Below are 22,326 nucleotides of genomic sequence, written 5' to 3'. Positions count from 1 at the left end.
GACCAGCCACAGTGTTAGAGTTTATTTAGGGCATGGGGAGGGGAATTGATAAAGTAGAGACAGAGAAAGGCTAGAGAGAGAGAGAGAGAGAGAGAGAGAGAGAGAGAGAGAACGAGAACAAGAGAGAAAGTAGAAGAGTAGAGGAGTAGAGCCTATGAGCATGTGGAAACAGAACAGGGAAGGGAATGGGGAGAGAGAGGGAGCAGGAGCAAGGGGACAGAGCAAGAGCAAGAGGGAGAGGAGGGGCAAGTAGTCCCTTGTATAGTGAGTCAGGCACACCTGGCTGTTGCCAGGTAACTGTGGGGAGGAGCCTAGACTAAATGCCAACAATCTTCATATTCACGTCTGTCCCAGCCTGATGTTGTTTTCTGCTAGGAGAAAAAAAATGTTAACTGTCCTGTAAACTGGTAGTTGTTATCATTTCAATGAATGAGATACTCTAGGGAAGGGATTCCGATGTTTGTGAACCTGGCTGCATGGTCTTGTTTACTAGCAGTAGAATAATGGCCAACGTAAGATTTACAGCTAGTGACTGTGGCTTCGGTTGGCCCTGACTAGCTCAGAGCTGCACAGCCAGCAGAGTAGAAAGGCTGTATGCTGAGGGCTGGTGGCTCTTACTATCTTCCTTATTGCCATAACTTATGGCATGTTGGCTGGCACCTCCTTGCCTCATCTCCTCCAGCTCTCTACATTGTTCCCCATCCCCCCACCCCACCCCAGGCTGCACAAGGCCCAGGAGGAACACCGAACAGTGGAAGTAGAGAAAGTTCACCTGGAGAAGAAGCTGCGTGATGAGATCAACCTTGCCAAGCAGGAAGCTCAGCGGCTGAAGGAGCTGAGGGAGGGTACTGAGAATGAGAGGAGCCGCCAAAAATATGCCGAGGAAGAGCTGGAGCAGGTAGGAGAGTCTGTACAGGATGCCTTGGGAGGTGTGTAAAGTGCAGAGGATCAGAGTCTGGCTGGAAAGCTTCATTTGTGAACGTTTTGAAATATGGTTCAAATCTTTCTTCTGGATTTAACGATACTAGTAAAGCTATAAAATAGTTACCATGATTTTCAAAGAATGGCAGATAATGGGAGATAAGAATCTCTTCCCTCTCCCCTTTTCATTGAGGTATTTACATCAAGTGAACAAATCTTAGATATTGAGCTGGTAAGTTTTTACATATGTGCATGCCCATGTAAGCACCACTCAGAGAGCTCACTTTTGCTCTTGTCAGATTTTACTCGAAGAGTACCTATTGTCATAGCCTGTAAACTAGATTAGTTTTGGATGATTTTGAAATTTGTAAAAATGGCAGTGGGGATGGAGAGAAGGCTTAGCAGTTAAGAGAATGTATGCTTCAGCTACAGGTGACCTGCGGAAGAATTCAGTTAGACGCTCTACCTCCTGTTGACTAAGGGGCCAGTGTAGGCAGAGACAGAAATCACCAAGCCAGGGCCCCTAGGCTGTAGCTCTGTGGTTCACAGAGTACCCTTGATATAGACTGAGAAGCCCTCAGAGCCTGATCTGTTATCTGCCATTTCTGTGCATTGCCATTTGTGTCTTTGGACTCAGGTGTGGAAACAGCGTGATCAAGTATCTCTGGAAAGCCTCCAGTGTTTGCAGGAAGCTTGGTTCAGTTCAAGGAAGGCGAGGGGGTGGGGGTGGGGGTGGGGTTCACAGGCCAGAGAGTGGAGGTACAGACTCAGCAGCTGTGCCTGCAGCTGGGTATAGACTCTGAATGGTTGGTGGGCATGAGCCTGGACAGCCAGCTTAGTGCCTGTCAGCAGTGGGCCCGCAATAAGTAGAAGACATGGTGCTGAGCTGGGAGAAGTACAGACGGGCAAATGGGGAGACACAGCTCCTGCTCCAGCATGTGCCCACGTGATGAACCATGTCTTAACTTGTTTTCCTTCTGGTCGAGTCTGGCAGCCAGGACCTTGTAAACTTCTGGTTGGGGTAGGGTTCCATCTTAAAATGTTTCCCTAGCTCCTAGTGCCACTTGCAGCTATACTCTTGCTCATGAGAACTCGGGATTTGGGAGTTTTAGGGAGTGCCAAGGTTCTCTCATGTTGACTACAGTTCAGCTCAGTTGTTTGAGGCTATGTTCTAAAGAGCTAGGCTTAAATCCACCTTTACCCTGGGCCCATTGAGCTGGACCTTTCCACCTTCAGGCTCTCACATTCTGTATCTCCCCAACCCTACCATTATAGCTACCAGAATTCCTAAAGTTAAAATGCCTAAAATATAAATAAATATAAATATAAATATAAATATAAAATATAAAATATAAAAAAATAAAATATCATCAGTGATAGCAGTATTGATAGGTACAACCCATTTAAGAAACTATTTAACATTTTCCTACCCTCTTCTCTACCTCCAGTGATATAGATCAAACTTGGGCTTTCTATGTTAGCAAGTACTCTACCATTGAACCATATTCATTGTTTGATGGATTTTACTAAAGCTAATACATAATGCTTTATTACTATATACCCAACAGAAACAAGTGTTTATGCTTACTAAGAAATATGTATTCAAAAATGTCCATAATAGTGTTACTTGTCATACTGTGTCCTGCAGCAGGCCACCTGGAGGAGGCAGGGAAAAGTCTGAAATGGGGAGTCCATAGTGGTTTCCATTCTTCTCTCTGGGTACCCAGGCACTGCTGGTATACCACTGAGAGGGGAAGTCAGGAACTGGGGGTCCAAGGTCTACCTTTTCCCGCAGGATATCTATGTGCCAGGCAAGAAGGGGAAGGCAGTGTCTTAGATGAACAGGATCTGGCTTCATTAGGAGTGAGTGCCCAGCACCAAAGGGCACTTACTAGAGGGGAGAAGCCTTGCTCAGGAGTCTTAGGCATGGCTCTTGGTCGAAAGTCTTCCACGCAGTGATCCGTAATGAAGCAGCTCTCTGAGATGATCCTTGCTTGTTCATGTTGGTTTATTTGATGGTGGATGTAAATGCATATACTTTATTTGGGGTGAACCAGAGATTATATACCTTTAATGAGGAAGGAATACCAGTTAGGGAAACTCATTGGCTGAAAGGTCAGGAATATTTAGATACCTCATTAGCATGGAGAAGAACTCCAGGTGTTATGCTGCTTGACTGAGTGTCCATGGTCCTTGGTGGGGTGTCATGGTTAAGTGTTCCAGAGCAGGTACAGATGCAGGTAGAAAATGACTCTACTCCTGTCAAATCTCTGAGATTCCTGGGGTTTGAGCTCATTCTGTTAGCATAGTCCCACATGCCCTACAATTACTCATAAAAGCCAAATAAGCTAACAACCCAAGTGATTATCAACAGGAAAATGAAAAAACTAGTTATAAATTACCTAATAGACTATTACTCAGCAATGTAAATCACCTTAGGATTTTACTTAGGGTCTTCTGTGGGAATGGTACTGTTGATTTTTACCCTATGAGAAGTTAAGATGGATCTTATATATAAAGCATATGAAAGCCAGGCTCTGTAGCTCATTCCTGTAATGGCAGCACCCAGGAAGGTGAGGAAGGAGAATTGACATGAGTTCCAGGACTACCTATATAGAGACAGTTTCTTCAAAACCAAAACAAAATATATGAGTATTTATGTTCAGTAAGGTTGTTGCCTATTACTCAAATGACTGTCAAGTTGATAAAAATACATAATAGGCTGAAAAATAAAATGAAAAAACATTTAAATATTTATTAATTAAAAGGGCTATATTTAATTCCTTACCAACCAACCTAAACATTTTATGAAAAATAACTAAATTTTTAAACTAAAACCAATATTTTTCTTTTTCTTTTTTTGGAAAGACGGGATTTCTCTGTGTAGCCCTGGCTGTCCTGGAACTCATTCTGTAGACTAGGCTGGCCTCAAACTCAAAAGATCTGCCTGCCTCTACCTCCCAAGTGCTAGGATTAAAGGCACTACCATCAATTTAATAATTTGTATATGCAATTTTTTATATTTTTTTAGTGTCTGGCTTATAGGACTGCTATATTCTTTTTGTTGTTTCTTTTTTTTTAAATTTATTTATTCTATGTAAATACACTGTAGCTGTCTTCAGACACCCCCATAAGAGGGCATCAGATCTCATTATGGATGGTTGTGAGCCACCATGTGGTTACTGGGATTTGAACTCATGACCTCTGGAAGACCAGTCAGTGCTCTTAACCACTGAGCCATCTCACCAGCTCCCTTTTTGTTGTTTCTGATACAAGCTTTCTTTATAGAATAGGCTAGCCTTGAATTGGTGAGCTCTTACTGCCTCTGTCACCTGAAGATTGAGATTATCAGTGGGCACCACCACAGCCATACTAGATTTCATTATTAGTGTTTATATTCAGTTAATTAAGTCAATTAATTAAGTCAATTAATGGCAGGAATAGGGGCTCATGCCTGACATCTAAGAACTCAGAGGAGGTGGAGGCAGGAGGATCAGAAGTTCAAGACCAGCTTCTACTTAGTAAATTCTAGGTCACCCTGAGCTACATGGAACCTTTCCATAAAAATCTAAAACTAGGATTATAGAGATGGGTTAGTAGTTAAGAGACCAGCTCCTCTTCCAGAGGACTGGTATGTGAATCTGTGTGCAGGTGCCTACAGAGGCCAGGGGCATTGGCTTTCTTTGGATGCAGAGTTACAGGCAGTTGTGAGGTACCTCATATGGTGCTAGGAATTGAACATAGGTCTTCTGCTAGAGCACTGTTCACTCTTAACTATTGATCCCTCTATGCATCCCCCAGAATTAGATTTTCAACTACGTGCTGTGTCTACCACATTGTGATTTTTTTTTTAATTTAGTATTTTTTTTTAAGTGGGTATGGGTATTTTTCTTGATCTATGCCTGTATGCCCCATGTGTGCCTGGTGCTCAAGGAGATTAGAAGAGGGTGTCAGATTCCCTGGAATTGTTGTTTCCGATGGGTGTGAGCTGCCATATAGGTGCTGGAAACTGAACCCAGGTTCTCTGGAAGAGCAGCCAGTACTCTTAACTGAGCATCCCTACAGCCCACATTGTGATGCCTTGAGGCCCACACACAGACCCCAATTTACAATAAGATTATTCAGTAGCAGATATATTCCTGAAGACACTGGGAAAGCTGTCTGAGACTGGCTGTCTGACCAGGAGAGTAAGCTAATGTGATAGCAAAGAGTGTACTGGTGAGGAAAAAAAGGTCTTCATTTGTATCCTTCTTAGCACTATTGAAGTGTGATCTTAAGTAGGCTGCTTTTCTTCTCTGTACTTACTTCCTTGTATGTGAAATCCAGAGAACAATCTTTGTCATTTCTTCCTATTGCAAGAATTGTAAAGCAGGTATGGATTCAGAGTTGTGAAGCACTGTACAGAGGTGTTGGAGAGAATGTTAATGCTCACAAACAGACTCACATTCTCATCTCCTCATAGGTTCGGGAGGCCTTGAGGAAAGCAGAGAAGGAGCTGGAATCACACAGCTCATGGTATGCTCCTGAGGCCCTTCAGAAGTGGCTGCAGCTGACACATGAGGTGGAGGTGCAGTACTACAACATCAAAAAGCAAAATGCAGAGAAGCAGCTGCTGGTGGCCAAGGAGGGGGTGAGGCCTGCTCTCCTGTGGGCTTCCTTTGCCCTCTTCTGTCCTCCTTGCCCTCTTCTTATTATGCACCCCCAATTTTCTCTGTTTTACCCTGTCCCTCCCTTTGAGTGAAGAGGAAAATGGACAGTGGATTCTGTTTCTTTTTCTAATGTACATTGCTTAATAATGTACTGAAGTTTTTGGAGGAGGGACTGAGGGCATAGGGATACTCTGCCCTGACTTCTGGGTATGATAAAGCAAGTAGGAGTGGGCAGAAGGAAAGCTGTACCAGCTTTCCTGCTGAAAAAGGCTGTCAAGGGAACAGAAGTCATTCTGGGCCTTGACTAAGGCTGGAACCTTTTACTTGCACATCTTAGCAGGTTCCACCCAGCAGGTTCCTGGGGTCCACCCACTTCCTCCCCTTGCCTTACTTCTCACTTTGCTCCTTTCCTCTTTCTCTTCCTTCTCCTGTGAGGTTTAATTTGTGTTAGGAGGGTGGGGACCCAGCCATGGGAAGGCCTCATTTCTTCCAACCATGAACCCATACTCTCTTTATGTTGGGGGCTTCATCTTGGCAGGCTGAGAAAATAAAAAAGAAGAGAAACACACTTTTTGGTACCTTCCATGTGGCCCACAGCTCTTCCTTGGATGATGTGGATCATAAAATCTTAACTGCTAAGTAAGTAACACCAGTTATCAGCTTCAGCAATGCTAATACCATCCTTAATGATTGAGGTTATGTGAGGCCTTCTAACCACAGTCCATCTCCTCATGATAGAGTATCAGCTCTGGTCTCCTTCCCAAGTTCTGATCCAGCTTCCACTGTGCTCTTAAGTTTATGATTTATTGTGGTTTTTATTCATACATGCACCTATCCCAGTTTTTTCCTCTCAAAAGTGATCTTGTTCTTATTGGGGCTTCCACATGGTCCACACCTGCAGTTCTTTCTTCTGACTTCAGGCAAGCACTGAGTGAGGTGACTGCGGCACTGAGGGAGCGCCTGCACCGGTGGCAGCAAATCGAGATCCTCTGTGGTTTCCAGATTGTCAATAACCCTGGCATCCACTCCTTGGTGGCTGCTCTCAACATCGACCCCAGCTGGATGGGCAGCACCCGCCCCAACCCCGCCCACTTCATCATGACTGACGATGTGGATGACATGGATGAGGAGATTGTGTCGCCCTTGTCTATGCAGTGTAGGTGACTTCTTTGTAGGGCTGAGCAAGGGGTAGCCTTTGGTGGGCAAGATGAGACATCTGTCACTTAACCTCTGTTCTGCTTAAACAGCAGTTGGGGAAGATAACTAGGAAAGATATATATAGCTCCTTCATTGGTTAATAAAACAATTCACATTAAGATATTTCTTTATAGCTGTCCTTTTGATGGTTTCTCCTTGCTATATGCTGTCTCAGTCCTGTATCTGTGTGTCTCTTTTTTTACTCTGTTTTTCTGTTTAGTCCTCCTTTTTTCTTCTCCATGCTGTCTACCTTTATTAAAAAATAATCTTTAGAGATTTTCTACGTATAGTATAAAATAATATTCATTTGGACTATTTGTGTTTATTTATTTTCACTTTATGTTTCTTGTTCTTAATTACTAAAGCAGGTGAATAGAATGACGTCTCTTCCCCCCCCCCCCCCGCCCTTACTCTCGTGAGAACCCCATATAGTAGCAGTCCTTTAAAGTCTTCCATTCCTAAAGTCTCTGAGCTGGGAGGCATTTTTGCTCAGGCAAGAACTCCTGTACAAGTATGTCTGACTGCTCACTGAACTTGGACTCCCGTACTCCTGTCACTATCCTGGTTCTTTCTTATTTTCCCCAAAGGTGATGAGAACTTTATAGAACAGAGCCAAAGGGATAGCATTCTGTGGGAGTGCATTAGTGATTCCCTTCTGGTCCACGGCTGAATTTTTATTTGGATAGGAGATTGTTTTAGCTAAATAAATTAGGCATATCTGTGGTAAAGGTGTTATCTTGAACCCATACCATACCAGTGCAGAGAATTGCAGGGCTGGTTTAGGGTCTTATTCTCCTGCCTGCCCTGAAGGCCAGGTTCTTTTTGTTTGTTTGTTTGTTTGTTTTTTGAGACAGGGTTTCTCTGTATAGCCCTGGCTGTCCTGGAACTCACTCTGTAGACCAGGCTGGCCTCGAACTCAGAAATCCACCTGCCTCTGCCTCCCAAGTGCTGGGATTAAAGGCGTGCGACACCACCGCCCAGCAAAGGCCAGGTTCTTTAATCAGGCTGAATTCATAATTCAGACAGAAGTTTATTTGTAAATGTCTTTTTTTTTAAAGGTGGTATTAGCATTTTTTTTTCTGATGGTCTTAAGTAACCCCTATGAAAGGGTTGCTTGACTCCCAAAGGGTTGTGACCCAGATTTATTACTCACTGTCAGAAAGACTCTCCCTTCTACATTTATAGAGGTATATATTTATAATTATGGTCTAAAACTTTTTTGTTGTTGTTTTTTGTTTTTTTGAGACAGGGTTTCTCTGTGTAGCCCGGGCTGTCCTGGAACTCACTCTAGACCAGGCTGGCCTGGAACTCAGAAATCCACCTGCCTCTGCCTCCCAAGTGCTGGGATTAAAGGCGTGCTCCATGACTGCCCGGGCGTAAATGCCTTTTTTAATAGACTGAGCCTGGAACTTGCTGTAAAGTTCAGGCTAACATTGAACTTGTGATAATTCTCCTACTTCCTACCTTACCAAGTATTAGGATTATAGACATATAGGAGCATGTAAATTTTTACAGTAGTACTTTTCCCCTGAGCCTCTTTGTCTTCTTGATCTGATATCTTTTTTATTTTGGTTTTGGTTTTTTGAGACAGGATCTCACCATGTCACTCTGGCTGGCCTAACTTTCTCTTTAGCCCTGGCTGGCCAGAACGCTATGTAAACCATATTGGCCTCAAACTCATAGAGATCTACCTGTCCCTGCCTCCCAAATGCTGGAATTAAAGGTGTGTGTCACCATGCCTTGCTTGATCTGATATCTTGCTAGGTCTTTAGTCAAAGGCCTAACAAGGTTCGGATCACTAATAGGCAAATCTGGATCTTAACTTATTGATCTAAAGGCTACTGTGCTCTCTAGGTTAGGAAGAAGCTTCATTAGCTCTGAGCTACTCATTCCCTGTCCCCAGACCTTGCTGTATCCCATTGATATGCAGGCCAAAACCCTTCATAAATCAGATTCTCTTCTCCTTTTGGCCTGGCTGTTGACCCTAGATGCTGCCTGGCTGATGGGGCGTAGGTTCAGTGACCGCTCTCTCTGCTCTACATCCGCCGGCTCGGATGATCAGTCCCTCTGGAAATACCCGGGTTTGAGGAGCCCCTTTGGGGCTTTTGTTTTTCCGACTTTTGGAACTAAACCAACACTCCTATCCAATGGGCCCCTTCTGTTGCCTGCCTCACACCCCTGCCTGCGCCCTCTGTCCCCTCAGCACTGTCCTTACTAACTGAAGGGAGGGGTTCGGGGGTGAGAAGAATCAGCCTGTTCAGCTGAGAGCTGGAGAGAAGACGTCCATGGTGATGGGTAGCTTAGGCCTTTCCCTTCAGCCCAGCCGCATGACTGTCCTGGTGGTATCGGACCTTCTTCCTGCTGGGCTGGGAGGGAAAGCAAGGGGAAAAAAGTTTCTCTGTTTTTTTTTCTTTTCTTTTTCATGTTTCTTCTCTTTTCTCCCATTTCTACTTTCTTTTTCTCTCCTTCCCTTCCTATTATGGGCTTCTTTTTCTTCAAGCATTTCATGCTTTGAAAGCTCCCAGCTGTGTGAGCCCTGCTGCCTCACGTCTCATCACCATGGGATCGTGTTCTCTCCATGGCCTTATCAAGCTCTGCCACCCTAGTAACCTCTGACTCAGTCTCTGACTTTTAAGGAATAAATATTGTTTTGTTTTTTTAAGTTGGAGCTGGAATTGAGCCTAAAGACATTCTCTGGCACATCTCTAGGTTACCTGGTGCTCAGGTTGGAGTGATAATTATCCTACAAGAGCCTGGTTTGGAGCACTGATCTAGGTCACTGTTGTTTATGTGCATATTAGAGGAAATCTGGAAAGGGGAAAAAAGCATGAATGGTAGCATTAAAAAGGCGCTCATTGCCTCACTGCAGCTGGATACTTTTTCTTGCTTTTTTTTTTTTTTTTTTTTTGCTAACTTAAAAAAATATTTTATTTTTATTTGAAATTATGTGTGTATGTGTGTATGTTGACTTTGGGTTTGTGCACCTGAATGCAGGGCCCGCAGGGATTGGATCCCTGGAGCTGGGGTTAGAGGGAGTTGTGAGTTGCTCAAAGTAGGTGCTGGGAACTGAACTTGCATCCTCCGCAAGAGCAGAACAGGATGTTCACAGATGGGACCATCTCTCCAGCCTCTTCTTGTGAAATTTTAAAAGCGTGGTTAAGATATTTATTGAGTACAGTGACCTTGTGGGTACTACTTAGAAGTCTCAGAACAACCCATTTACAAGTATAGATTAAAATGAGAGTGGAAGTGTCCTGGGGTCCCAGCTGGAAGTAGGAAGGCTTAGGCTCAGACTCTAGTGTTTTGTGTTCTAAAATTCAAGGCTAATTCATAAAAAATTTTATCTTTCTTCAAAACAGAGTCTTGCTATATAGCTTAGCCTAGCCTGTAGATCACTTTATAGTCTGCTGGCTTCACACTCATAATCCTCCTTCCTCAGTCTGTGAAGTGCTGAGATTATAGTCATGTCCTATCACACCCAGCTTCAGAACATTCTAATAAGTATCTTCCATGTTATTAAAATCTTTTTATAAGTATCACTTTTAATATCTCTGTCACCTGCCAGAAAATAGGTATATTCTTATTTTTTTTTCATTCTGCCTTTATGCATGCTTCCATGCAACAATTAATAATGATCCAATGAACAAGTTTGTGTACAAATCCTTGTCTGTGTTGTGAATTATTTTCTGAGGTTGGCTATAAAGAAAAGGCTGGTTCTTGGTGCTCTCCCGGACCTTGCTCCTAGTCCCTACTGTCCTGCCTGTGTCCTCCCACTAACTAACTGCCTTGCGACTTCCCTTTATAGTGACATTGGCCTTAGTTTTCCTTCTACTGAAGTTGCCACTAAAATTGCCCTGGGTACCTTATCTACAATCCTTTCAGGTCCTATAGGGGGAGGTTTCTGGGAGGTGGTGTCCTTTTCTCTGGGTTGGGTATCAAAGGTCCGGAGAGGTGTCTAGCAGGCATATTTTTATGGGTACCTGCTTGCCTGTACCCAACTTGGGTGCCCAATCCTTATATTTTCTTTATTCTCCTTGCAGCCCCCAGCCTGCAGAGCAGTGTCCGGCAGCGCCTGACGGAGCCACAGCTTGGCCTGGGATCTCAGAGGTTGGTAGAGGGCGAGGCTGGCCACTTCTTGACAAGCCGGGTATCTCTGCGGCGAATGCGTAGCCTTTCATCCGGACAGTCTTTCACTTCTGAAGGCCACGGGACCAGCCCTCCATCTGCCTCTGCCTCTTCTTCCTGTTCCTCTTCCACTACCACCATCGCTACCACCACCACCTCCACTACCACCACCACCACCATCAACACCGTCCATGTTCACCCTGTTTATTATCACCACAGCACTTCCTATTTCCTCCAGATGGATCCCTACCCTGACCCAACCCCTCCTGACAACATCGCTGTGATGTCTGGGCATTCAGAGAGCTTGGGGTATCAGCTATCTCTCTTCTCTTTCTTCCTTCCCTTCCTACTGCTTTTACCTTGGCCTCTGCCTGCTGCCTGCTGCTGCTTGTTGACCTCTGGAGGTGTGGTGGGGAATCTTTCCCTGTCCTTTCCTTTCTCAGTTCAGAAGATTCCTTATTAAGGTCGGCTTAATTTCCTACACCTGTCTTTCCTTTGCTGTTTGGGGCTTTCTCTAAAAATGAGTAACAGTCCTCTTCCCTCATGATCCCATATCACTTGTTTAAATTATGCATTGTAGATCAGTTATCTCATTTCCTTTACTCCTTAAATAATTATACTCTGTGTGGGTACTTCTGAATATGGGGATTATAGATGATAAGATGCAACCCCAGTCACTATGACCTATAGTCTTGCTTGGGAAAGGCATACAAATAAACTGCAACAATTTCATAAGTGCTCTGGGATACTGAGGAAGGAGGAATGACTAACAGTGTGTATCTGGGTGGAATGCTTTACAAAAGAGATGACATTTGTGGTGAGACCCTGTGCATAGAGAAAGAAAAAGAGCATTCTAGCTTGAGTAAATGTTGTGTACAGAGGAATGGAGGTGTAAGAACATACTATATATTTGTAGTGAAAATACTATGTATGTGTTGGAGATGGAGTGGCTGAGTTCAGAAGGATGCAAAGGTCAGAAAGGCTATGGGTTTGGCCTTTATCATTTTAGAAATGGAGCACCATAAAAGGGTTTCTGAATGAAAGTGAATTGGCTATACTTCTATTTTAGAGGACTCGGGGACAAGTGCTTGCTGCTAAGCTTGATGACCTGAATTTGAACCCAAGAGTTTACATGTTAGGAGGAAAGCGCCAACTCCTGGAAGTTCCCTTCTGATCTCTGCATCTGTGCCATGTGCATGTGTGTAAACACACAAAGTAAATAAGTGTAATAAAATAAGAATTAAATCTTTCCATTTTACAAATAACATTTTAGTGGCCTGTATACAGGAAGGAAATGAAGACTAAAGGATTTGAGGCATTACAGTATACCATCTGGGGGCATACTGAGGCCTTGGCTTGGGAAGATGATTCACTTATAGCTGGCCACCAAATACAAAAAGAAGAATCTAGTTTGATACCTAGGTGTCTAGCCTGACTGAGTAAATGAGTACAGCCTCCATGGAATTATAGTACAGGAGAAGGAATACAGACTTGAAAATTTGGGACAAGAAAAGCAGGAATTAAAATACTTATTTGTTAAAGTAGGCAATTAAGGCTCTAAAAGGGTCATTTTTCACAGGCTGCAGAGATACTTAGGACACTCTTGACTTTTCATTCAAGATGTTTGTTCTTCTGAAAGGTCTCAGTAAGTGACCTAGAAAAGAGCTAGAAGTTTCTCCTCAGCCTGGTCTGGCAGCTCATTGACTTTCCCTGCTCTTATATCAAAATGTTAGGCGAAGATCAGAGATTGATCTTGTATGGGATAAGCTTAGGACTAAGAAGGGACTCACCTTTGGAAGTAGCTCTGTATCTCTGAAATTGTGACTATGGCTCGATCCTGGTTGCCAAGCTGCAGCCTGCTTACTCTGTTGATTTCTTTTGACTCAGCCTCATCTCTCTGCCTCTGCTTTTTCATGAACCTGGTTAGTTATCCTTGAGAGATGTTCCTTTTGCTTCTACAAAAGGACTGTCCTTACAAGGACTATTACTTAGCAGAGTTGCCCATGTTCACTCTCATCCTCATTTTCATCTGCAAGTGTGGGAGAGAGACTGTTCCTCCCAGTGCTTATGGAGAGGACTGGGATGGTTTGGGGAAGCCAGGGGTTGCTGGCATTCCATGCTTTGAGGCCTAAGCCCAGGGCAGTGGGGAGGAGGGGTGGGTAGTATCTGCATTCACCTGGCCTGTTCACTGCTTAATTTTCTTTTGCACCATGCACCAGAGGATCATCTCTAAAGGCAAACAGGCTCTCTAGTAAGGTTAGTAGTTTGGGATGGGAGTTCAAGGCAGCTTAGCCTTGGGGAGGGATAGCTCTGGCCTAAAAGGTCTCAGAAGTTCAGGGAGGGAAGGTGAGCAAACCTTAGTGGGTGTTTCCCCTCTTTTATCTACTAAGGCTTTCTCCTAGACCCTTATCTTTCTATGGGATTCTTAGCTTTTAATTGATGAGGGAGGCACTTGGGAGGCAGAGGCAGGTGGATTTCTGAGTTCGAGGCCAGCCTGGTCTACAGAGTGAGTTCCAGGACAGCCAGGGCTACACAGAGAAACCCTGTCTTGAAAAAAACCAAAAAACCAAAAAAACAAAACAAACAAACAAACAAAAACTGATGAGGGAGGCATGGAAGGATAAAAATCAAGAGCAAGTTCAGGACTGTGGGTCAGAAAAAGTGATGCTGGGAAGTCCAAGCTATTATATCTTTTCCTCGGTGTATAAAGGTAGAAATCCTTAGGATCTTACCTCCTCAGTTTAAAAATGCTGCCACTTTTAGTGTGGATTCTTGGAATGTCTTGGAACTTTCTTATTGGTATGCATTTATGTGGAGGATTGTTATGTGCCTAGAGAAACAAGGACACTTTTTAAATGTTTAAGTCGTAGGCCTGGCAGGCCTCAAACTTGCTCTGTAGCTAAGGGTAATCTTGACTTTGTGATCCCCCTGTTTCTACTTCCCAGTTACTGAGGGTATAGGTATGTGGTACCATACCCAGCCTTGGGTTTGGGGCAGTTCTCTGTCTTGGCCCCAAAGTACTGGAATTACAGATGTGCACTTGGTGAAGACATATTTAGGTAGAAGCAAGGACCAGTGTCAGATATATGAGGATAAGTAGGAGCCTGAATATTTACAGACAATGGGTTATGTGGGCTGAAACAGTAGTTTTAGTAGTAGAATTGGAGCTAATATTGTCTCCCTTCAGCTACCAAGCCACTGGAAGGTCAACTGGCTGTGGAGTTCCTGCTAGTTAGTTGTTTCCTGAGAAAGAAACCTATAATAGCTATGAGCTAACCCCTTACTTTTGGATGTTTCAGGAGGCTGGTACCCTTCCTAACCTTGCCCCTTGGTTTCCTTATCTGCTCCTGTGTTTCCTCTCCTATTCTTCTAACTTAGATGTTTATCCTTTTTGTTTTGACCTTCCCCTCTGCCTCTGGTGTGGGCTGTCAGGCCTCTGGGAAAGCGAAGTGAAAGGAAAGATTGATAGGGAACCCTTTGTTTTTGATAGTCACCTCTTTGTTGTAAAGGAAGGAGCAGTAGCATCTAGGGGTTGGTTTATGGACCAACCTAGGCTCAGCCAAGCCCTTAAAGGGATGTTAGTCCCTGAACTAGACTTCGTGTGTGTCCAGTGTATAATGACATGATCCCAGAATTCAGACCTGCAAAGAAAACCTCTTGTGACTGGTCTTCATATTGGCCTTCCAGGTTGGCTGGGTTCATTGCCTTTACTTCTACAATACTTTGCAGTTTTGCAAATGCTTTGTTAAGATTTTTGTTCCTCCAAACAATTTTGTAAATAACTAGTTTAATACCATCCTTGTTGGGTAAAAACTGTGGCTCATCAAAGTTATATGACTAAGATCACACAGAAGAGTTCAGAGTTCTTCTCAACTCCTGTACCTTAAAGACCAGTATTCTATCTTCCTATGCCTCTTTATGTTCTCCCTGGCAGCAGAGCTCTGAAACAAACCCCACACTTCCTTTTTTTGATTTTAATTTTGCAGAACTTCTCCATGTTCGCCTATAAATTCTGTGAGAGGGTAGGAAGAGGCAACATCTTGGCCTTTGGGTTGAATGAGGGGATAGTTTGCAAGGCTGTTCTAACGCCTCCTCCCCAGCCTTGGTCAGACCTGCTGACTGCATGTTCTGTTCTTTGGATCCTGGCCCAGACTGCATGCATCCCAGGTGTGATAGAGTAAGTGGGGGGGAGAAAGGCATGGAAAACATGATTTGGAACAACATGCAGCTTCTATGGTAGCTTAGGTTGAGTCCTAAGGAACTTTGGCAGCCATGGGAAGGCAGATTATTGAAGAGGGTGCCTATGGAATTTGAGCCTATGGTTTATATCAGTGTAGCACCTTGGAATTCAGCAGGGATCAGGCCCAGCCATTGCAAAGCTATTCACCTGATGATGATGCTATGTAATGACATTTGTTTTTGTTTCTTTTTGTTTGTCTCTTCTTGTTCTTGTTCCCTTTCTCCTATTTCTACCCACTTTTCTTTCTCCTACTTTCCTCCTTTCCTTCTCCAACCTGTTCATGTTTCCCAATTCTGTCCCCTCTCTTACCCTGTCCTGATGATTTATTCAACTTTCATTACTCACTCCTCTTTCCTTTGTATCCCATTTTTCCTGCTACCTGTTTCTGTTTTTCCATTTTTTTCTGCCTATCTTTGCCTTCTCAACATTTTCCCTCTTTCTTCTGCACCTTTTTTCATTTCCCTGTATTCTATGTTCCTTTTTCTTCTTTGTCCTATATCTGCAGGGATTTGACCCATTCCGATTCGGAGTCCTCCCTCCACATGAGTGACCGCCAGCGTGTGGCCCCCAAGCCTCCTCAGATGGGCCGTGCTGCAGATGAGGCTCTCAATGCCATGCCTTCCAATGGCAGCCATCGGCTGATTGAGGGGGTCCATCCAGGATCTCTGGTGGAGAAACTGCCTGACAGCCCTGCTCTGGCCAAGAAGACATTACTGGCGCTGAACCATGGTCTAGACAAGGCCCACAGCCTGATGGAGCTGAGCCCCTCAGTCCCACCTGGTGGCTCCCCACTTCTGGATTCTTCCCATTCTCATAGCCCCAGTTCCCCAGACCCAGACACACCATCTCCAGTTGGGGACAACCGAGCTCTGCAGGGTAGCCGAAACACACGAATTCCCCACTTGGCTGGCAAGAAGGCTGTGGCTGAGGAGGATAATGGTTCTATTGGTGAGGAGACAGACTCTAGTCCAGGCAGGAAGAAATTTCCCCTCAAAATTTTTAAGAAGCCTCTTAAGAAGTAGGCAGAATAGGGTGGTAGTGTTGAGATGGCCTGTCCTTCCCTGGGTCTTCTGCCTTCACCTCCCTTCCTTTCTTTGAGATATCTGGCCCCTAGAGTGGGGCACGGAGGGGCTGGCCCAAGGGCCTGGGCTCTGTACATACCTGCCCTGCTCATCCTTGGTCCTTCATCATTATTTATTAACTGACCATGGCCTGCCTGCCCTGAAACCCTCCCAACCATGGGCTGCTGTTGTCACATCCTCTCCACTTCAGTGCATGTCTTAGTTGCTGTTCCCTCAGTTCCCACTCCACTTTTGGGGTCCAGCTTCTGTCTCTGCTGTCCCAGTTTTGAGGTTTGGTTTTTGTTTCTGTCTCCTGCTTTCAGGCTCCCATTACTCCCCAACGTTCCTAGCAGTTGTGGGGAAGATAGGAGGAGTAACTTCTGACACCTGTACCTCAGATCTGTTCATCCTACTCACAATCATTCTGCTTACCCCAGACTGGGCCAAGGTCCTAATCTCTGGGGTTTGTTCTATGGAAGTGTGGTGGACTGGAGGGAACCTCATTCTGGAGCTCATTTGGATCTCCAGGGCTCCATTCAGGGAGTAGAACCAACACCCAGGGAACAAGTCACCAGAGTTTCAAAGAGACCAGGCTTGTGATTGATGGGAGAGACTGCTCTTAATTGGAGGATGAGTAGATGCCAAAGCTGTGGGCTATAAGGCAGTTGCCATTTCTCTTTTGCCCTGCCCACATCTGCCTTCCTCTTACCTCTGCTGCCCTATATTGCAGGAGTGTATCTCTTAAGAGGTGCTGCCCTGAAGCTCCTCAAGCGTCAGTACTACCGGGACTCAGGACAACTGGCTCTCCTGGCTATGGGAGCCACAGTAATGACATAGGGCTCTTGTGGAGCCCTGGGCAAGAATGTTGTATTTGAACCAAAAGACAAACAGTTTTAGAGTAAAAAATAAACAATAAATAATAGGATAAATAAATCTCCTGAATTTCCCAAGTGCCTGCACAGCACCCTCCCTTTGTCAGACTCCATTTTCATGTTACTGCATAGCCTGGGCCACAGGCTCAAAACACACACAATTGGTTTAGGGAAGGGGTGGAGAAGGAAGATGGTATATGTATGTGAAGGTTGCTGTGTGACCACTTCTCCCCCCACGCCTCCCATCTTCCAGACGACTCTCTCCTTTACCTGTTTTTGCTATGGCTGTAAAGGTATTTTCCCTCTGCCCCATTCTGTCATGCCTTTACCCTGAGTTCCTAATTTGGGCCTGGGTTGGGTACAGCTGGGGCTAGTCTTAGGCGGGTGCTAGGCTGTAGACTGCCTTGGTGCCCCCTGGACACCCTCACATGGGTTTTTCTGTGTTATTTTCATAAGATTCTTTGAAGTCCAATAAAGCATGTAGGAGATTTTAACCTATTCTGGCTGTGACTCTTATTGTGTCCCTGTGGCTTAAACAAACAGGATTAAGAGGTCGGTGAACCAGTGGGTTAGGGCACTTGACATCAAACCTTACAGACTTGAGTTTCATCTCTGAGACCCGCATGGTAGAAGGAGAGAACCAACTCTGAAAGTTGTCCTCTAATTTCTACATATGTGCTGTGTTGCACATGCACAAGGAGGAGCACAAAAAATACATTTTCTTCTTTTCTCCCCAGACAAGTTTTCTCTGTGTAGCCCTGGCTGTCCTGGAACTTGCTCTGTAAACTGGGCTGTTGTGGTAAATGGAATTGAGGGTTTCTACCCCACCTGAGATCATTTAGTTCCCAAATAAAAGACACAAAATACCTATAGATTTATAATAGCCTTAAAAGGACTAGAGCTGGGCAGATATTAAGTCTCTAAGCTATCTTGTCTACTTCCTTATCAATAATCCCTAGTTATAACTTGCCACTTTCTGCTTTGGCTGCTCTTACTCCAGATGGCCAGCCCTCATTACCAGTTTTCACAGTTCCTTATCCCATGGTATCTTCTCTCTTCATGTTTCTGCTCTTTCCTCCTCACTGGTCTCTGCCTCAGATCCCACACCCAGGGAATTGAAGCTCCACCTACCTGTCTTTTGCCCAGCTATAGGCTGTAGGCATCTTTATGTAACCAATAGTTTTAAATTAAGGAGCAGGGTTATGTAGCATCACTTGATGTACATGAAGATATGAGGCAGAAACCATGAAGAGGAAAGAACAGAGAAGTGAAGAGAGAAGACACCATGAGATAAGGGACTGTGAGAACTGGTCATGAGGGCTGGACAATCAGAGGAAGAGCAAGGAAAGCAGAACATTGCAAGTTATAACTAAAGGTTATTGACAGGATTTCCTCATCCCTGAAGAAATCAGACCTTGAGGGCCAGTATTTAGCATTAAATACATAGCCCAGCTAAATAAATTAGTATTTTGAAAAACATAAAAGGGGTAGGCTGTGGCAGCATACACTTTTAATCCCAGCAACTTGGGAGACAGAGGTAGATGGATCTCTGTGTTTGAGGCCAGCCTGGTCTACAGAGTGAGTTCTAGGACAGTCAAGGCTACACAGAGAAACCCTGTCTTGGAAAAAAAAACCAACAAAAAACAATAACAACAACAACAACAAAAAAACATAAAAAGGGTAAAGAGACTATTCTTCATTTGCCGAGGGTGAATGAAACTCCAGTGTACATAGCTGGAAGCTCTCTGATCGAGGGATACATAATAAAATACAGAAAATTTTGTTTTCTAAGTAAATTTGAGTTTTAGGTGAAGACTTTAGTATGATCATACCTTACACAATATTTGGCATTCAGTTTTATTAAATAAACCGTACAGTTTTTTTTCTTTCTTTTTTTTTTTTTTTAAAGATTTTGGAGTCAAGGTCTTATGTATTCCAAGCTGGCCTTGAACTTATCATGCAGATGAATCTGCCCTTTTATATATGCCACTCTACCCACTTGGCAATACTATTTTTGAACCATCTTAAAAGGAAAAAAAAAACACTTATTATATGCCTGTGTGTACCATAGCCTTTGTGTGGAAGTCAAAGGACAGCTTGTAGGAGCTGGTTCTCTCCTGTGTGGATCCTGGGGGGTTGGACTCTGATTGTCAGGCTTAGTGATAAATGCTTTACCACCATCTCAATGACCCTGCCTTTTTTTTTTATTAAGGCATACAGTCTTTGAATAAAATATTGAGGTTTATATTGGCATCTCCATGCATGAATAACATGTTCAACTAGCATGTTCTTTGCTATTATTCACCCCCTCCTCTCAATCACATTCATTCTTAGGTCCATAAACCTATCATCTTGGTTTCTCTGCATATCAAAAGAAATGAGGAGACAAATTGGTAAGGGGAAATGGATTTGTTCATAGTTTTGTCACTGGGGAGAAAAATAACTCAGTCCTTTTCTCTAGCGTGCTTGTAGCCTTTACAGTTTATAGAAAACTATGAGTCAAAGGCAAGAAGGTATGTAGCCTTGTCTGCGAGACATGCCTCTTCTGGGTGTTGGAGGTGATCACTATCTTTAGATAGCCTGCATTGGCTCAGTTTTCAGCAGTTGTATTAGCATAGAGAGATAAGGATCTCTCTTTAGAATTTAGAATATTGCAGGGCAGTGGTGGCGCACGCCTTTAATTCCAGCACTTGGGAGGCAGAGGCAGGCGGATTTCTGAGTTTGAGGCCAGCCTGGTCTACAGAGTGAGTTCCAGGACAGCCAGGGCTATACAGAGAAACCCTGTCTCGAAAAAAAAAATAGAATATCTCTGAATTTTACCAGGGTCCTAGCCCATTCTCAAGTACAAGAGTCACTGCTACATCAGTGGTCCTCAGCTTGACCAAAGTTCAAATTGAGAGTTTGTATTAAGCAGGCCAAGGACTGCCTGGAGAGAAACACTTCTCACAGAGCAGCCTTGAATGCAAGTTACAGGGAGTTTTTAAAGACAAAGGACACAGAAAAACGACATACTGGTTGGTAGTTGCAGGGGGAATCAAGCAGTTTAACAAGAGCCAAGAATATGCAGTTAGCTGGAGCATTTTGACCCTGAATTTCTAGAGCAGGGTTGGGTGCTTTCCAATGGGACTTTTCAGGGAGGGGGGTAGAAACCAAAGATGGCTTTATCTGAGACAAAATGGAGAAACTTTTACCCTATTATACTTGTCCTCTTTCCAAATAGTGTCTCCCCCCACCATTAGTTTTTTAGTTTTATTATTTACTCTGTTTTTTTTTTAAAGATTTATTTATTTTATGTATATAAAGACATTGTAGCTATCTTCAGACACATCAGAAGAGGGCATCAGATCCCATTGTGAGCCACTATGTGGTTGCTGGGAATTGAACTCAGGACCTCTGGAAAAGCAGCCAGTGCTCTTAACCACTGAGCCATCTCTCCAGCCCTATTGTGTATTCTTTCATACAATATATCTGGACCGCAGTTCTCCCTCTCTCCACTCCTCCCATTCTCCCCCTAACTTCCCCCTCTCCTCCATCCAGACCTCCTCCATTTCCCTTCAGAAAAGAGTACACCTCCCAGGGATATCAAGCATAACAAGATTCAAGGCACAAAACTAGGTACATATCAAGGTTGTGCAAAGCAACCCAGTAGCAGGAAAAGGGTCAAAAGGGCAGATGGAAGAGTCAGATACTCCCCTACTCCCACTGCAAGGAGTCTCACAAAAACACCAACCTAACAAACATACATGTAGAGGACCTAGCACAGAACCTTTCAGACTCCACGATTGCTGCTTCAGTCTTTATGGGTTCCTATGAGGTCTGCTTAGTTGATTCAGTGAGCCATGTTCTCCTGGTGTCCTCCATATCTGTGGCTCCTACAATTCTTTCTGTAAGCTCTGAAGGGAGAGATCTATGGAGATCTCCAGTTTGGGCTCTCTTTCTCTGTCTAATGTTTAGCTAAGGATTTTTACATCTGCTCCCATAAGCTGCAGAAGGAATCCTCTCTGATGACGACTAGGCTAGGCACTGATCTAGAGTTTTGGCAGTTGGCCCAAGTTTGGTTTTGTTTGTTTGTTTTTATTTTTTAGGTCTGTGTTCCATGTTAGAAAAAAAATGCAATATTCGTCTCTGTGAGTTGGCTTGTTATGATGATCCCCAGTTCCATTTTCTAACAAATAATGTATTTTCCCCTAACATCTGAGGAACAATTGTGTACCCATATCATATTTTTCCCCCTGGATAACCCTGATCCTCTGGCTTCATGTAAGATTTCCTATGATGTGCCAGTTGTGGGTGGAGATGGACCGCTTCTGGAGGGTGCAAAGAACAAATGAAAGGTTTTAGTGAAAGAATGCCACATACATCATTTTATGAAGATCAGTTTGTATGACTCAAATTAGTTTTCACATTCATCTTGAATAGGTTTAAAATAGGACTTTCACTATTCCTTCTTTTATTTTCACCTCCCCCCCCCCTGTTTTTAATGAAAATGGATTCCTCCCCCCCACACATAACATATCCTGATTATATTTTCCCCTCTCTCTTTCCAGTTCTTCCCTATCTGGTTCCTGCCCTCTTTTGTCTCTTATTAGAAAAGAAACAGGTTTCTAAGGGATAATATTAAAATACAATAAAAGAAAAAGCAAAACCAACAGAAGGAAAGAACCCAAGAGAAGGAACAAGAATCAGAGATCCACTTGTTCGCACTCAGGAATCCCATAAAAACACTAAACTGGAAGCCAGGCAGGCCCTGGGCATGCTGCCTCACTCAGTCTTTTGAGTTTCTATGAGCTTAGAGGAACTTGATTCTTTGGTGTCCTCCATCCTCTGACACTCTTTCTTCCTCCTCTTCTATGGGTCCCCCTGAGTCATTAGGGGAGGAATTTGATGAAGATGTCCCTTAGGACTGAGTATTCACATGTGTCTTGGTCTTTACATAATGTCTGACTGTTTTCACTTATTAATGTGTTTTCTTACCAATGCTATACCACCTCAAGGAGACAACCACCTTATTGCTGATCCTATCTTTACCACCATCCACAAAACTGTAAAAGCAAGTGGATGGATTGTGGTCCTTCGTTAAGAGTTTCACAGTATCCCTATTTCTGTAAGGCTAAAACCCAAATCCCTTTGATCTAGCCCGACTCTTTAATTCAGGAGTGTAGACCTAAGAGACATGGGGTTCCTATCTGCTTATTTGCGGGTTGTAGGCTTTAGTGCAAACCAGAAGAAAATCTTGGGGTTTCCATAATGTAAAATAGCAA

At 43.8% G+C, this 22,326-nt stretch overlaps 1 protein-coding gene across 2 annotated transcripts in view; it reads left to right on the top strand.

The window, feature by feature from the left end:
• Positions 1–17,563, top strand: part of Stim1 (stromal interaction molecule 1) — a 172,309-nt gene extending 154,746 nt beyond the window's left edge. The window contains exons 8-14 of one of the 2 annotated variants that reach the window (XM_028781500.1): positions 721–898; positions 5,384–5,551; positions 6,109–6,209; positions 6,491–6,726; positions 8,756–8,848; positions 10,808–10,874; positions 15,638–17,563. In XM_028781500.1, the coding sequence (XP_028637333.1) occupies positions 721–898; positions 5,384–5,551; positions 6,109–6,209; positions 6,491–6,726; positions 8,756–8,848; positions 10,808–10,874; positions 15,638–16,154 (1,360 nt within the window). In that variant the 3' untranslated portion in view covers positions 16,155–17,563. The remainder of the gene's footprint in view (positions 1–720; positions 899–5,383; positions 5,552–6,108; positions 6,210–6,490; positions 6,727–8,755; positions 8,849–10,807; positions 10,875–15,637) is intronic. The other variant, XM_028781501.1, reaches the window with a different exon arrangement.
• Positions 17,564–22,326: the final 4,763 nt, after the last annotated feature.

Source organism: Grammomys surdaster, unplaced genomic scaffold, assembly GCF_004785775.1.
Source record: "Grammomys surdaster isolate TR1022 unplaced genomic scaffold, NIH_TR_1.0 458, whole genome shotgun sequence".
NCBI lineage: Eukaryota > Metazoa > Chordata > Mammalia > Rodentia > Muridae > Grammomys > Grammomys surdaster.
Note: the sequence above shows the minus strand (reverse complement) of the source record. Positions and strands in the feature narration are given on the sequence as shown.